Source organism: Phalangium opilio, unplaced genomic scaffold, assembly GCF_054372755.1.
Source record: "Phalangium opilio isolate 3A_F unplaced genomic scaffold, DU_Popi_V2 ptg000041l_1, whole genome shotgun sequence".
NCBI classification, from domain to species: domain Eukaryota; kingdom Metazoa; phylum Arthropoda; class Arachnida; order Opiliones; family Phalangiidae; genus Phalangium; species Phalangium opilio.
This window is the reverse complement of record NW_028324165.1, coordinates 7,113,481-7,132,010: the sequence shown is the minus strand read 5'-3', so window position 1 is coordinate 7,132,010 and position 18,530 is coordinate 7,113,481. Positions and strand designations below refer to the sequence as shown.

General features: G+C 35.6%; 1 protein-coding gene across 1 annotated transcript; it reads right to left on the bottom strand.

Moving 5' to 3' along the window:
* Window positions 1–678: 678 nt before the first annotated feature.
* Window positions 679–17,755, bottom strand: LOC149679694 (PI-PLC X domain-containing protein 3). The gene is made up of 2 exons (XM_089835466.1): window positions 17,245–17,755; window positions 679–5,481 (listed from the first exon to the last, which is right to left on the bottom strand). Exons 1-2 carry the CDS (start codon window positions 17,420–17,422, stop codon window positions 4,475–4,477), a joined length of 1,185 nt encoding a protein of 394 aa, XP_089691592.1. The 5' UTR covers window positions 17,423–17,755; the 3' UTR covers window positions 679–4,474.
* Between the last annotated feature and the right edge of the window lie 775 nt (window positions 17,756–18,530).

Genomic DNA, 18,530 nt, shown 5'->3' with positions numbered 1-18,530 from the left:
TGCGTCAGAATTGACGTTGTCTTTATTCAAAGCTTATTGATGAGTTCCATTTCGTATCTGTCATTCACTTTGTCTATGGTGAAGAAGAAACCATAAAATATTAAGTTATAGCATGAATTTATTCATTAATATTAATTCATGAATAAATTCATGGTTATAGTGTTGTTATTTTGACGTCACGACACAGGATACTGAGTAGTGATATATTAACAAAAAGATCATTGAAAGGAATGATATTGGAATAGTAAAATTAATCCTATGGAAAATTCAATTAATTTGGAAAATTAAATTAATTTGAAAAATTAAATTAATTTGAAAAATTAATCCAAAAACGCATGAAAATTATAGGAATTTTTAAATTAAATCAAAAAACCCATGAAAATTCAAGGGATTTTTAAAATTAAATCAAAAAACCCATGAAAATTCAAGGGATTTTTAAAATTAATCCAGAATCTCGTGAAAAATAAAACGAATTTTTTAATTAATCCAGAAACTCGTGAAAAATTAAAGGAATTTTTATAATTAATCTGAAAACTCGTGAAAAATGAAAGGAATTTTTAAAATTAATCCGGAATCTCGTGAAAATTAAAAGTAATTATTTTTGAAATTAATCCAGAAACCCGTTAAAATTAAAATGAATCCAAAAACGATAAGAAATTCACAAAAGAATGAAATGCATTTTTTTCTGATAAATGTTTGTTCATTTTTATTAAGCCATTATTTGATAAACCATGAGCAAATAATACAGTTCAGTTATTATTTAACTATCCCTTCCACATTAGTTATAAAGGTGAACATTGTTTGTTAGTTAAGCAGATCGCATGACGACTCGTTTATGTGTGCACTTTATTTTCCCATATATTTATCACAAATCTGACGTCATTTTTCAATATTTTTTTTTTTCACGTAAACTTTCATAGAAAAAATTACATAACTTATGTAAATTTATTTTATTAACCAAAACCCATGAATATTATCATCATTAATTTTTTAAAAACTTTTATTTAAATTTTTTTTTTCAAAGACGAAAAATTTTTATATCAAATTTTTTTATGAATCGTTTCGTTTAAGTATTAATTTTTCAGAAAATTTTCTTTGAAACAAAAAAGAAATTAAATTAATTTAAGTTTTTAAAAATGATGTGTGTGGAAGACGGGCTTTGGTTTTTATTTAAAATTAAAAATTTATTTAGAAAATAATTATTTTAATCGTCGTAATTAAATATCCGGCGTGGCAAAGTGCTATTAAGCGTTAATTAGTTTTAAAAAATTAAGTGCTTTATTTTAGCTTGTTTATTTTAGCTTAATTTTAAAATAGTTTACATAAATATATTAATATTAGTTTTACTTAAATCTAAACACTTTTTAATTATTTTTAACAGTTTTTTTTGGGCTAGCTGAAACATTTAATATTTAATATATCAAGCGGCTTAATCTCGTATATTAATTATTTTAATTTAATTTAATTAACTTTGGTAAATTAGAAATATTGCACAATATAAAAATGGGGGAGGCTTTAGTGAACCATTTAAAGTTTTAAACATTTCCACAAAGTTTATATTAAGGGGTAGGTAGGTTATGTATATATAATTATATTTTTAAACACGATTTTTATGTTATTTATTTTTTCGTATTTAACACATATTTAGGCAGTGGTTAATATCTCATAATAAATTTATGCATTTGGTATTAATTAATTAATTTATGCAACATTATTTACAATATTCAGTATAATTATGCTAGGTCAGGAGTTAATAAAATGAATGCTTTAATTGCCATACCCGTTCAGAAAGTATTATCAAGAAGTGATATCTAGTTTATTAGGGAGAAGGTATAATATGCCTTAGTATTGGCGCGCCATAGTCCCAGTCCCCCTTTCAAAATACAGGGGGGGACGTAAAAGGAGGCCGGGCTATTTCGCCTCTCCTCAGTCGGAAAATATGACTGTAATTTTCGTTATTCGCGTCGAGCTGACGTGAGTTTTCAAGAACCAATGAGATGCTGCATGGTTGTAATTTAGAGGCGGGGATTAACTCCGGACCTACATTTGGACTGGAGATAAAGCTGGAAATGTGGAGCGAATTTATACCTTCTCCCTATTAAACTAGATATCACTTCTTGGTATAATCTTAGACTCTTTTCTTTAATAAATGATCAATGACAGTTGGTGACTTCGATGGGAAATCAATTTTGAGTCGACAATGTTCTATATGAAATTTTGCACTGAGGGTCACCGTTTACCAGTTATGATTGGAATGTTTTAGGGATCACCCCTTAATTAAATTAGAAATCATTGTCTTAATCAGTTTCATACTTATTAAATTTAAGGGGTCATCCATAAAACACTAAAATCATAACTTGAAAATAATGTGCCTAATTAGGGCAAAATGTTATACGGGATTTACGAGAGGTATTTCTGTGGGCGCTGCCATAACCTGTCGGCGGCCTTTAGTTAGTGGCTGACATTCCCTGTCGTCGAACTCGCTTCGTAGCCTTGGCAGAACAACTCTCCGAAAAGGGGGCGGTAACCTCGTAAGTCCCGTATAGAAGTTACATTTTCGACCCAAAATTGATTTCCAATTATACTTCGGCCCTATAATCACCCTATTTGTAATAACCTAATTGTTCTTCATAAGTAAGGGTCTGGTAATAGGCTATAATAATTTACGTTTCCGACTAAGCCACCACCAGGTGACGCCCATCTACCATTTTAAAAAGCCTACTACACAATTAGCGCGTTTTGAATAGTTGCGTTTGAAAAATCGCGCCAAAGATTGCGGTTATAGCGACATCTGGCGTCGCTATTCAAGAAACATGTCAAAATGCGCTAATATGTAGTAGCATTTAGTAGTGAATATCCTTTAGACCCATACTTATGAAGAGTGTCATAGGGTTATGGTTTTAGGTATTCTATATTAAGTGCCATTTCGTTCTAGACAGAGTTCGCTAATGGGACTATACAAAAGGGTACCCCTTGTATGTTTTCTTCTCTTGAGCGAGATCACTTCAGGTGACAGGCGTATACAATGTTGTCTGCTTTAATTTTACTGTTTGGTACCTTGAGACTTCAAGCTGTCTTAACCATTCTTCTACTTACAGTATTGTTTGGTCGATATATCAATTATGTAATTCCTAACCATGCTTCACAGTCCTTTTACTACTCAATTTACCAACTCTTGATAATACAATACTCAAAAAGCATTATTTACTAAAACATTTTTTTTGGTGGGGTTAATTATTAATTTATTTTATTCCTTTTTATTTTTAACATAAATCTTAACAATATATATTAGTATAATTTAATTTAATTTCTTTAAATATAATATTTTGAAACGGGGGATTTAATTATCTTCAAATATTTGAATGTGCGCTGTGTATTTTCATCTCAATCTCCTTTAAATTTTACTTCACTGCATAGCCTTCCTTGGTTTTTAATACTTTTACATTAATTAATACTTAGTGTAAACTATTCAACCACCTACCTTTTATGTTTCGCACTCAAATTGAATCTTACATCGATTTAAAATCAAAATTAACAAGAACCGAAAAGTCACTTTCGTAGTAGGGGTACGTGTACGGGGAAAGAAGCGGTACAAATGGGGTTGTGTCACGTGACGTGACTTTACGTCATAAATGCACCCATTAATTTCTTTATTAATAAAAAAGCATTTACCATGTGACGTTATTACATATTGAATAACAATTAATTATACTTCATTGTTTTTGTATTGTAAAGGCTGTAAATGCACCGTTTTCCCCATCTAATTGCTTTTATGTTAAACGATGCACGTATGAACGGGTTAGGCTTAAGCCTAATTAGGCCTAACATCACTTAAGCCTAATTAAGGTTTTAAGTAGAATTATCGATGTTTTGTTACTCATTTAAGCCTAGGAGTATGGTTTTGTTAAGCCTAATTGAGTAACAACACCATGTACCACTGATTCACGTCTTTCAAAAGTTTAAACCGTTCAGTTAAGTCTATCAAATTTAAGAAATATCTTACTGGTTAAGCCTAATCTTGGAATTCAAATTAATTAATTGATATACCATATTCTTAGCCAAGGCTTAGCTTAACATACTCTTAATATTACAACGCATAATTGATCAAATCTTTCAGAACTCATTAACTATTACAGATCTACCAATATTAACTTATACTGTTAAGCCTAAATAGCATGTATGTCTTGAAATCATTGTTTGATTTGATACCAATCTTAAGTAAAAGAGAAACAAGTATACAAGGCTTAACTTGACAACAGCCCAAGGCTTAACTAAGATTCCAATGAAAAACATTTAACCCTCCAAAAATAAACAAAATTTATTGACAAGAAGAAATTTCACTAACCCTAATTAGGCTTAATACCATACCCAATCAGAGCGCATCATTTTTATCAAAATACCTGTACAACAATACCACCTCATAACCCAAGAAACAAATTGCCAATCTTTCGCAAGTAGATATAAATGAGATCGTTTAAACGAGTTCGAGTCGTGTTATAATCTCACACAACTTATTTTCGGTGATATTCTTTTCAGCTCCATTATTGTTGTTCATTTCAATTTGTTGTTTCTTCTGCTCTTCCTTCCGCTGCCGTTCCAACAGCTCCTGCTTGGCTCGATCCTCCAATTCCTTCTGCAACTTTTCATCGATGTTCTTGTAATTCAACTCGACCACCGATTCGGGTAGACGACACTTATCCATGTCCACGAAATCGCAAATGACCACGTTCAAACCTTGAGGCATTTTGTCCGTTAACCATTGTAAAATTTGCGGTCTCGATGGTGATACCAAGAGATTCTTCAAGTTGCCGAATGTATGACGTAAAACGTAGAACAAAGATGGCGTCAAGATGGCTTGCGTGACGTAAAACACTCCTTGTGGTCTTTCCTTGTATTTTTCCGATAAGAAATCAATCAAACCAGTGACGGAAACGGTGTTAGGCCAAGGATTAGGTATAAGACGACCTGGCCAGAGGAATGGGTGAAATTTAGCCACGGGGTCTCTGTAGAACAGAATGACTTGAAACCCTCGGGACCACATCCATTCTAATGTAATTGCGTTGGGGTCCCCGACTAAAGGACACAATGAGGATTGAAACGTTGAGATCAGCAAGGTTATCAATTTGTGATGGTCCTCGGCCGAGATCTTGTAAAAATGTTGGATGTCTAAGAGGACAACTTCTTTGCTCTTTTCGTCTAAGAACTTCTTGATGTCTTGAAGTATTTGACGAACCGAGGCGCCGTATAGACCATGAACGACGTACAATTCGTTACTGTTGCCTCTTGACGCGATGCGTAAGTCGAAGTAACGGACACCGGCTTCAAGTTGTTGCCGGATAGGGATGGTTTGAGTCTTAGACCAATTCAAAATGATGTGTTTCATGAAACAACCCATGAAGACTGATGGGTAGTACAGTTCCGGTTGGTCAGGAGCAACTTCCGAATGAGGGTCTAATGAGTAACTTCCGGCGTCGTGGGAACCTGAAAAAGTTACGTATCCATTTTAATTACTTTATATTCATTTATTTGGCCTAAATTATTAGAAAATGCGTAAAAGCAAACGTGGTCTTCCCAGCTTAGACTCGTTAAGTGAAACTTTGGGAAGAAAAACGTTTCATTACAACTCACAAAGTCACAGATTTTCTCTTGAAAAAGTTAACTTCTCAAAAATTCATTATTATACACTTATTATTATAAAAATCGCCAGTTAAATATAGCAAAATTATTATGTTTTAAATACATATACAGGGTGTATCTGATAAGTCTGGTCACTCTGGTGGCATAAATCAAGGGGGATGTTCTTTGGGAAAACGATTTTGAGCCGAAAATGTTCTATACTTCTATCGCCTCCATTTTGTTTACCGCAAGGGACAATGCTGTTTTCGAGTTATGATTTGATGGAGTGTTTTAGGGATGACCCCTTAATTAAATTAGAAATAATTGTCTTAATCAGTTTCTTAATTAAATTTAATTAAGGGGTCATCCGTAAAATACTCCAACAACAATCTTAACTCGAAAACAGCATTGTCCCTTGTGGCCAACAAAATGGAGATAGAAGTTAAAACATTTTCGGCTCAAAATCGATTTCCCAAAGAACAAACATCCCCCTTGATTTATGTCACCAGACTTACATCAGAAACACCCTGTATATCATTGAACAGATTGAATTATGACAGTTCTCTTCCGGGATATATATAGATTGCTTATATTGATTTTGGACTGTCTAGCTTAATACTAGACCTGTATCTGATTACATCTCAAATCTCTTGTCTCATTTGGTATTGATTAATGTTTCGACGTGTTTTGAATCGTAATTTCAACCGCACCCATTCCTGATATTATCAATCTCTTTTAAAGGGGGTTATTAAATAATATATAATATTTTCAAGGTTAAGTTGCGCGTTTAATTTCAAGTTCAATATAAGGTTTTGATCATTTTTAATACCTATAAATGTGAAAATTGAGCTTTGTTAAACCAAAATATTTAGATCATCGCTTTTGCTTATTGGTGTTCAATATTTAAATAGGGCAGTTTAACCAAAAGTATATAATACTTCTCTTCGAGAGAAGTGTACCACCACAAAGCGCCCGGGGTAATTGTAACATAATTCTTCCCAATTAACATTTTACAATTATTATAGCAAGGATACTAAACCGAATCACATACGCGAAGGATAAAATAGTTCCCCTCATCATTACTCTATTAGCGCTGCTTAACTATTTGCCAACCAAGGCGCATGCATGCGCTTGTGGTAATTTTTGTCTCACGCCAAGACAATCAAAGTTTGTGGCTTGATTGCTACTTGGATTTAGTGTTCCAACAGTTATAGAAGTCACCCTAGCACGGTGCCATAGTTACCCATCTGAATTAAGTTTGATGAGCGGGAGAACAAATGTTCAAAAAGGGGAAGAATCATGTTACATAACTGAAGTATTAAGAGCATACATAGTGTCATCCTTCTTCCATTATCCCCTTCTGGTTTAAGTAAACGGTACTAATTTACGCAATAAACTCTGCCAAAAGAAGTCATGAGGTCAAACCAAAAGTAATATATGGCCTATAAATCTTTTTGAACAAAATTCAGCCTCGCAATTGAGTAGAAAACCTAATTTCGAACCTTAATTTTGAATTTAAAAAAATAATCATATAAATTGAACTACCAACGAAAACTTTACGTTATCACCTCTGTTTAGGCCTAATTTCAACTCAACCAAACTTTCCTTTCTCATGCATTTTCACAATGACCCCAATTACCCAACAAAAGAATGGAAGGAAAAAAGAAAACTTGATTTTTCAATCAAGTAGTTATCGATTTTCTTTACAACATTTTAAAGGAAAACGGTCCTATTTATGGAGACTCGGTTTGGAGCGACGATTACCCCGTATCATAAGTCTATCATACACATAAGTATGGGTAGAAAGGATATTTGCCTCGTGAAGGGGCGTGTCCTGGCGTCGTATTTGTCGTAAAAGAGTCTCTTAGTGACGGATTTAACATAAATAGAAACCATTGCCTACTGTTATCTCTAACCCAACCCGAATCAATATGAACCCCCCCCCCCAAAAAAAAAACCATGACTTTAGTCTGTCCCCGTAGCTGTTCCGAGATGGCGCTACAATCTTTCTAATATGGACAATACCTATACTATTTTGGAGGAGAAAGATAGATGACGAGCGATTCAGCCGACGTCTGTGTATTCAAAATAGAAGCTAATTCACACGCAAATAAAATGACAATAGGAGGCAGCACTGATCAGGCCCCCTACCTAATCGCAAGGTACTATGGGAATCTTTCATTTCTACACCATCATACATTGTACGAGAAAATTTTGAGCTGTTTGATTCTAGACTCTAGAGTAGCATAGTTGGGAGCCATCTGTAGGCTGTAGCTGTTTAGAAAATCCCACAATGCTTTTCGTGATTAGGCATCAGTAAGTGCTGACACCTCTCAGTAGAAATATTCGGATTCCTCTTTTTTTTTTTTACTTTGCTACGTCACTTGTTGCTGCCTCCAGATGACGCCTTATACATAACCAAACACCGGGCTAGTATGTGTAAATTTTACCACGCTCATAAATGGGAAAGGCATCTCGTATTAGCACGATAAAGCATGATTTCTACTCCAGTATCAAACTATAATCCTCAAAGAACCATTTTTTTTGATGAATTCCCGTATCACCATTCCCATGATAAAACATGAAATATAATATTAATCCATATTTTCTTTCGAAACATTTTCCTTTGAACGTTGGTTCGTTCCAGCTCGTTAAGCAATTTCCCTAGTGCCATCTAAATGGCTTCACCCCCATTACAAAGCATACTATAAACGTAAGTCACTTGTCAGCGTTGCTAAAAGTCACGAGTGCCTTGGGACCTTAACCTTTCTCAAATGGAAATTTTTGTAGAAAAAAGATTTTTCTTTTCTGTTACAAAAGACTCCTTGAATTTCCGTGTTCTTCAAAGGATTTTATGTCCTTTGAGATAAAGTTATATATAAGGATATCTTTTAAAAAATAAATTTGGTCTCTAGCGTAAAGAACATTATTTACTCTTTAGTTATTATGAAAACTATAGCTAAGCTACCGCGCGCAGGAAGCCCAGCCAAAAATTTAAATTCCTTATAGGAAATATAGGAATTTTTTGGCCAGAATTATAGGATTTTATATGAGAAAAAATCATGTGTTTTTATAGGAAAATATAGGAATAAAAATGCTCATGTATAATACCAGAAGTAAGATGAGACTAGAAGTACTGAGCTAACCAAATTCTTCACCTGGCGAAAGTGAATATTCTTGATAAGACACCCAACGGTTGACCCTCTGGTACCGGTTTCTGAATTTTCCCTCCAAAACGTGAGACGCTCGTGGCGGTAGACGGCCGAACTAGATTCAAGCACCCGCGTCCGTGTTCCGCGGTTTTAGGGTGAGGGGAAGGGGGTAGGAATTTGTTTTGGAACTCGACCAATTTTTTTCTCTCTAGTGTAGGCGCGATGGAAGCGGCATAAAATCCTCAAATTTGTTCACTGGTGCCGCCTGGATCTACTACCAATGCTAGAGCTCTTTACTTCTAGTGTCACCTTACTTCTGATAATACTATTTTGTCTTAAACTATGCAGAAAAATCTCAAAAAAAAAAAAAAAAAAATAACGAATTGGATTTTTAACATAGGGCCTGAAACCGGGAAGTGTTTTCTGTCTATGTAGACACTAAACACTAAATAGTCCTTGGTTGCACCCGCAATCCGAATGATGTTGTTCAGTTCTTTTAGAAACAAACAAAGTTTTATTTTTACTTTGAAATTCAATAAAACGTTGCATTATCGTCCCAACCTTGAGAAAAACGCGATCAAACCACATGACTTCTAATGAACATTAATTTCCCCAGTGTTACTTAAATAATAAATCATTCAGCTCGGTCAAATACGCTAACCAATAAACATAACATAATTAGTTGGTTTATAAAAAAAACATTATTAAAAATACACTAAACAAAAATGCCTTTCACTGAAAACTGGAAGGGTCAGGGACAAACCAAGGAATTGAATAACTACACAGGGTGTTTCTGATAAGTCTGGAATTGGCATAAATTAAGGGGGATGTTCTCTGAGAAATCGATTTTGAGTCGAAAATTTAAGTAACTTCTATCCCCATTTTTTTTGTCCTAAGGGACACTGTTTTCGAGTTATGATATGACTCAGTGTTTTAGGGATGACCCCTTAATTAAATTATTAATTAATCATTGTCTAAATAAGTTTCTTAATTAAATTTAACGGGGTGATCCGTAAAATACTCTTTACTAGAGATGGCCGATACCAGGCTTAACCCGATACCGGTACAAACATGAACCGATACCGATCGATACCGATATTTACTCACTATGATCCAAAACCCGATACTTCAACCGATACCGATATGGTATCGGTTCATCCCTAGAGTAGTAGGCGCGTACTAAGAAAGATTTTCGCTTATTAGTTGTTAAATAAACTGAATTCAGGTACTTTTTATATAAATGAGAACTCGTCACGATTGAAATTCATAGAAATGAGATATTATCACCATCATTACGTTACGAAAAGACCTAAAAATGTCATGTAGCGTCATATAACGCATTTTAAACGAGTATCGGTTTAGTATCGGTATCGAACCAACCGATCCGATACTATCGGGAAACCCTGAGTATCGGTGCCGATACCGATATGGTATCGGTACCGGTTCATCCCTACTCTTTACAATCTTAACTCAAAAACAGCATTGTCCCTTGTGGTAAAACATTTTCGACTCAAAATTGATTTCCCAAAGAACAAACACCCCCCTTAATTTATGCCACCAGACTTATCAGAAACACCCTGTATATAACCAAATGAAACCCGACTTTGACTCTTTGAGACGACGGCCTTGGGTTTTGTCGGGCTGCAGGAAACATTACACATAGTATTCAATCGATCAATGAATGTTAGAAAATTCCAAGTTACAGTCTGGGTATTTTCACCATTAAAGAATACCCTAGTCCAAGGCTTAATGGTGTATATTTTAAACGGATTCCAAAGTATAGGGGCCCCGCCTTTCTTGGTAGTAAAAGGTTTGCTTGAAAAAATTGTTATTTAACTTTATATATAAACCTATAGAAAGTTCAGTCTTGTTAAACTTCCGCCGGGAAAAATTGACAACTTGGGTTTTTTCATGGACTTAGGAATATTTAAGAGGACGAGAAAAGGGGTCATTTTCGCGACCAAGTACACACGTTATAATACAGGTTGTTTCTGATAAGTCTGCCTTCCATAAATTAAGGGGGATGTTTGTTCTTTGGGAAATCGATTTTGAGTCAAAAATGTTCTATACTTCTATCTCCATTTTGTTTATCACAAGGGACACTCTGTTTTCGAGTTAAGATTGTAAAGAGTATTTTACGGATGACCCCTTAAAATGAATTAATAATTATTTCTAATTTAATTAAGGGGTCATCCCTAAAACACCCATCAAATCTTAACTCGAAAACAGGGTGTACCCTGAGGTAAACAAAATGGAGGCGATAGAAGTATAGAACATTTTCGACTCAAAATCGATTGATTTCCCAAAGAAAAAATATCCCCCTTAATTTATGCCACCAGACTTATCAGAAACAACCTGTATATTATATTTTTGCACGTGCGTTCTCTCAGATTTCCCGTCCCCTATAGGGTTTGTAAGGTCCATGGCTTTATATTTATTTTTCATTTAAAATTACCATATAGTCAGACGGGGTATCATAAAAACAACAACTCAGCTGTAAAAAAAACCGCTTTTTTAGGCGGTTTTATTTCAAGCATGACACGTGAGAAGCTGTTTTGACAATTTTACTACCGGGTTTATAATAATTTTGGGGATTTTTCTAAAAAAATATTAAGGATCTAGTCTAGAATTACTCCTTTTCTTAGGCTTTAAAGGGTTAAAGACCCCAAAAATCGATAATTTTAATATTAGATAATTTCAGCTTGAAGGGTCAAGGAGAGAGGTTAGATGGAGTTGCAATCTAAATACCTATAACGTTGCAGCCTGTACCCGGAGGCTCCGCTGTACCCTAGCCATCTACGTAACGGCAACGAAGTCCTCCCAACCGCCATTTTGTAATATGGACGCCGATTTAAAACAAAAGTTTCTCAGCCGTAATATAAAGCCAGGGATAGATTTAATTTTAGATGTAGGAATGGAGAACAGAGTAATCTGGGCGAGCGTCAAAGTCCCGGACCCCCTTCCACGGGACGGAGGGGGGGTATGAAAGAAGAGGCGGGTCAAGAAGGAATTATGTATTTTTTCGCCGTCCCCGTCAGCAACGTCATCAAAACGTATAGTTTAAGTGAGCAGCCAATAATATAATTTAAACTTTTCGTTACGTGTTGGAGGGAGGGGCTCTATACTGGGTGGTCTATGAGTCGGAATAACTGAAGTAAATACTAACCGTTCTCCATTCCTACTTATAAAATTAAATCTATCCCTGTAAATACCTTCTATCCGGCATTTTTCTCATAAATGTAAATTGAATTTTAAATTATCCCTTAATTCATTAGGTAGAGATTGGGTGCGAACGTGTAAACAAATTAATTATCTTCTCTGCCAGAGTTTTAATTACGCGTTTAAGCAAGTGGATATTATAACATAAGGCTTAGAGCTTAGGGCTAAGTCTGAAGGCGGATCTTCTGCTGGAAATAAGTTTGGCTGGCGATAGCTTAATCCAATCAGATCATTGGCGCGATAAGCCTAAATCATCCCAAATAGATCCCCTCAGGCAAATTGCACCCAAAATTCTATCCAAGCAGAAAACCGACAAACCTACGAAACGATGGTTAAGCCATTCTGCTTCGAAATAAGAAATCCTTCGACTTTTACTTCCGTGTAATAATGAGTTTATTTTTTACTTGCAAGAATATCTAAAGGGATACTTTGGACTATAAATTTTCTGTTTTAATCGAAAAAAACGTATAAAGTAATGAATATGTCTATCTACAATATTAAAGAAGATACTTGTGAATTAAGTTTCCTCAATTACGCACAGGGATAGATTTAATTTTATAAGTAGGAATGGAGAACAGAGTAATGTGGGCGCGCGTCAAAGTCCCGGACCCCCCTTCCACGGGACGGAGGGGGGGGGTATGAAAGAAGAGGCGGGTGGGTCATAGCGACAGAGGTAAAAAGGAACTACGTATTTTCCGCCGTCCCCGTCAGCGCAACGTCATCAAAACGTAGTTTAAGTGAGCAGCCAATAAGATCATTTAAACTTTTCGTTACGTGTTGGAGGGAGGGGCTCTATACTGGGTGGTCTATGAGTCGGAATAACTGAAGTAAATAATAACCGTTCTCCATTCCTACTCCTAAAATTAAATCTATCCCTTATAATTTATAACCACCTTAAAAAAAGAGAGAAAAAAACCACCTCACTACTTTCAAAACTACTTGTTGAACTGAATTAACTCACTTAATCATTCACGAGTCATTGAGCACCCCAATTTACATCTTCCTCATTTTTGTTAAAGCCTAACTCGTTTTGTATAGTGCCCGAGAATTGAAGATAAATGTATGCAAGGGCCAGGGAAATCCCAGTGGGGCGTTTTCCATTTGAACTCTGACCTCTCTATTCCTTGAAATTCACCTGGTATCCGATTCTTACTTATACCATAAGTTTATAAGATATGTTACCTGATAAGTATGACACTACCTATACGTGTTCGTAATGCTATAGCATAGACTTACAGCTCGAGATAACTAGTTCGAGAACGACGGAAACGAGAATTGAAGTACTACACTCGGTGGGTTAATTAATTTTGCAGGACTTCCATCTAGCTCCTATTTAGTCTGCATTACTAAGCCTTTGACAGCAGCGCCTCACCAGGCGTACATCGCTTTATCTCGAATCTATGACCTACCTCAATCACTTCAAAATTAAAAGCTCCAGTTTGTAAGTTACCTGTGACAAACTTATTATGGAGCATATCTTATAAACTTATGGTTATACTTAAATATTATCGATTTATAAAATATTAATTCCAACCTCGGAGGGCGGTAGTCTTATAGCTTTGCGAACTTTACAAAGGCTTAACACTTTTATAGAATAAGAAAATTGAATTTATAATTAATTAACAGCCCAGACGATTTCGAAAGAGGTCAAAGGTTAGATTAGGTTAATTGAATGTGTTTTAATGATGTTTACACACGGCTAATAAGTTTGAAGTTTTGAAAGTAATTGTTCCTCCGAGGCCAGAGAAAATACACTTGTAGTTAAAGGAATAGAAAGTCTTTGCCAATCGGTTATAAAAATGCACCTATGCATGCATTAATTTTTTTTAATACGAACTGTCGAACTCGTTGCAAATCCTTTTGACCCACACTTATAAAGAATATCATAGCCTTCTGAAGATAAAATGCAATCTCGAAATTTATTTACCAAAATAAATATACCTAAAATATTCCAAAATAAATCTCATGATTTAGAATGAATATTTATAAAGAATATTTATAAAGAGGAATACATACAGCTACTAGGAATTATTGTGCCCCCCATATATCTCCCATGTTAATTTCTATGCGGGTTTGTTGGTACACCGGGCTTGAGAACTATATCCGTCATGCCTCATTATTCTGATGTGCATCTTTCTAACTGTGATTTCATTGGTTTGTAGCAACGCGAGTGCTTAGATAGATAGATTATTCACGAGGTAAATTTCGTCATAAAAGGGATAGATTTAATTTGAGAAGTAGGAATGGAGAACAGAGTAGTATGGGCACGCGTCAAAGTCCCGGACCCCCTTCCACGGGACGGGGGGGGGGTATGAAAGAAGAGGCGGGTCATAGCAAAGGAATTACGTATTTCTCGCCGTCCCCGTCAATAACGTCATCAAAACGTAGTTTAAGTGAGCAGCCAATAAGATAATTTAAACTTTTCGTTACGTGTTAGAGGGAGGGGCTCTATACTGGGCCATGAGTCGGACTGTAAATACTAACAGTTCTCCATTCCTACTTCTAAAATTAAATCTATCCCTGCCTAGATACGTTGAGTGAAAATGGATGTAGCACAACGTTTCCTAATACCTATATGCATTCCTATAGCGAAATATGCAAAATTTAGTAGCTAAACCTGAGAACTTAAACCTCCAATGCATTTGACCCGATCTCCCCGCGGGGTTGGGGGTTCCCTGAAAGCCAAAGGTTACTGAAGTTACTTAATGTAACAAGTTATACTTTTATCTTTTTTCTTTACCATAAATATTTTATAGTTTAATATTTTTATGGGGTCGAACCTTAATACACTGACCATCGTCCAAGATATCTACGCCCCAATCCCAAGACAGATTGCGTGAAAGGGTGTGGTTTGACTTGACGTCGGCTCATTCCCATGTTGTCAACCCGATGAAAATAATAGAAAAAGAATTTCTTTCTCTCTCTATACAGGGTGTTTTCCCAAAAATTGTGGTATGACCGAAATACTTTAGTACATGAGTGGGATGGTTCTATGGGAAATCAATTTTGAGTCGAAAATGTAACTAGCTTCTATATTGCATATTGCCACCAGGGACACTCTAATTTAATAGATAATTTTGACTAAAGAGGCTACAGAAAATCCCCCCTTCCTGTCTGAACTTAAACTAAGGTGCAGTGTTGTCAGACCCTCTGTGCAACAGTTAAGTAGGTTAAGTACTGATTGAAACTGAACTGTGCTAGCCTTTCTCTGCACAATCTCTTGCCTCACTAACGGCCTGGCAACACTGGGGGTACGTTAAAACCAAGAAGCGATATCTAGTTTATTAGGGAGAAGGTATAAGATGCCTAAGTATTCGCTCGCCATAGTCCCAGTCCCCCTTTCAAAATACAAGGGGGGACATAAAAGGAGGCCGGGCTATTTCGCCTCTCCTCAGTCGGAAAATACGTAATTTTCGTCATTCGCGTCGCGTTGACGTGAGTTTTCAAGAACCAATGAGATGCTGGTTGTAATTTAGAGGCGGCGGGGATTAACTCCAGACCTACGTTTGGACTGGACATAAAGCTAGATATGTGGCGCGAATTTATACCTTCTCCCTAATAAACTAGATATCACTTCTTGGTAAAACTCTCTTTAGTGTAAACTATGTATTAAGAGGTCATCCTTAAAACACTTCAATGATAACTTGTAAACTGTGTCCCTTGTGACAACAAAATGGCGATAGAAGTATAGATTACATTTTCGACTCAAAATTGATTGATTTCCCATAGAACACCCTGTATAGTTTGTTTTTAGACCAAAGTAAGGGTTAAGCTTAGTAGCTTTTTGATTGATGGGTATCCGGAGTTTTGACGTTTTTAGCAACTAATGGCCGCCTTTTCTTTTTAAAAAAATTGTCAATAGTCCAAAGTTAATGTTTCAAGCGCTAATGTAATGTGCTTTCAAAGATATTTGCTCTTGAGATAGAATTAGAAGGAAGTTATACTGAAGTTATATGTGTAGCAAGAAGCGATATCTACTTTACTAGGGAGAAGTTATAAATTCGGCACATTTCTAGCTTTATCTCCAGTCGAAAATTACGTAGGTCCGGAGTTAATCCCCGCCTCTCATTGGTTCTTGAAAACTCACGTCCGGGTCAGCGCGACGCGAATGACGAAAATTACGTATTTTCCGGTAGAGGAGAGGCGAAATAGCATGACCTCCTTTTACGTCCCCCCCCCCTTGTATTTTTAAAGGGGGACTGGGACTATGGCACGCGAATACTTAGGTATCTTAACATTCTCCCTAGTAAACTAGACATCACTTCTTGGTGTAGTAACGAAACACGTTGAATTTTAGTAAAATTAGGATTCAAAATACCTTTTACTTTTTCAGGTTTTTTTATTGACCGTTTAAAGTTATTTTCCCTGACATATTTTAATGTAACTTTTATTTGTATATTGTATAAAAATTATGCACTAATTGAAAAATTTCGTGTATTTTTGTAAAATAATCAAAAATCATTGGTCACAACAGTCAGAAATGTATCAATGTCGCATTGCCAACATATAATTAGAAACATTTAAAATAATATTTTACCAACACAACATGCTATGTAAATCTTGTCACCAATGACTTTAATTCATTTGGTTTCTTCAATTAAAATAATTGCGACTGCTAATTTAATTTCTCCACTAGCCCCTGTAAATCCCTCATGTATTATCCCCGCATAACACCAATGCCTTAGGAGAAGTATCTACAATTGAATCCGGAGACTAAGATTTCCACCCTGTACATAACTAAATCCATAATTTCCCAACCGACAAGTAATTCGAGACACATTTGAAATTTTTTTTAATTAAAACGACCGTTGACCCATAACCATAAATCAATCATTCACATAAACGAAAACTATAGCCTTCAGTAGAAATACATAAAATTAAAGATTATCCAATATCCAAACATAAACTTCAAATCATGTATAGTTTGTTGGATAAAACAAGTCTAATATTTCTAACCACGATTTAATTATGGTAAGACAAACAATTAATATTTAACACCGATTAAATCGTATTTTTAATCATATTAATTGAGATTAAATAGGCAAATGTTGCGCGCCTAACTATGGGAGTGACCACCCCTATACCACTTAACTTAATCTAATTATCAATGACATTAATGGTAATATAAAACCGTTAAAATAATCGCTATTAATTCAACAATTAAACCTGGGAAGTTGACGCAACCAAGCGTATAATTAAAACCCAAAGACTCCCAGTCCAGATACTCTTAAACAAGTGGGGAAAATTTGACACTTACCAGGTATGGCCAGTGACAGTAATGGTACATGATGTAAGGCAACGGGTAATTCTTCCATCCATTGCTCCAAATTTCTCCGTCGTTCATCGACGATATAAAGACCGTTTGTATTGTTTTTGACCGCTTTGGGTTCATGGGAAACAACCACTTTATCCGTGGTGTTTATTTCGTCTTCCATTTTTAGCCTTTGCTAGACGACGCGAAGCCTGGAGAAAGGGAAAACGCCTTTATTTTGATCCAGTGGCAAGGCTTAGCGACAATGCACCGCGGCCGACAATCTTTAGGGCTTAGTGTTATTTTCTAAACGTATCGTACTCCGGACCGGAGATTGTAGATGTTTTAATGATTTAAGGTTTACACTAGCGAGTTGATTCGGACCCCCATTTTTTCGTTCCACCTGCCTTTTACGGTACAGTTAAGTAATGTATTCTAGCCAGCTAGGATCTAGAGGTTTGAAGCGAGGACCTAGTCTATGTTATGGATCGAATCATGTGAGATCTTTCAGCAGAGGCGGGAGAGTTTAGGAGCGCTGTTGTTAAGCGCGCGCAGTGGCCTGTGTTGTTGTGTCGCTGACGTTTCTATAAGGTTAATCTTTCGTCACCAGATGGCCATAGAGAGGTTTCAAAGAAATCTTTTAAAATAAGAGCACACGTGTTCGCAAACTATTACTTCTCCCAAAAGTTATCTCTATATACTTTTGCTAGTTAGTGTTATGCAGGGAAATTTGTACGTGATTTACAGGGGCTCTAGTAGAGAATACAATAATAAGTATTTTGACTGGTAAATGTTTAGAAATTGGAATAAATGTCTAAAAGAACAGTTTAAAAGGGTGGAAAGCTTCGTTGTCAACCACACTAGTTACTTCTCTTAAGGCGTTAGTGTTATGCAGGGAAATTTGTACGGGATTTACAGGGGCTAGTAGAGAAATTTAATAACTAGTCAAAAGAAATTTTAATTAAAGTAACGAAAGCCTTCAAATATAAAAGGGAAAAAAATATTAAAAATAAATTATCTCTTAATACAAAATAATTAGGCCTAGCGTTTAATTAGTCTTAAAAACGAGGACTACTGTCCCATCATTGGTCTGCTGGACCAATTAAAATTATTTTTAGACCAATTAAAATAAGAGATCATTTATTTTTTTAATATTCTACCATGGATAAAGATTGCGCGTGTGAAAATGTTTTTCACGCTATAGGATAGGCAACTCCCTATCTAGAACGACAGCTTATTCTGTATATACTCTGTTACCGCTTCGGTTGTCAGCACGCGCAAAGCTAGGCCTC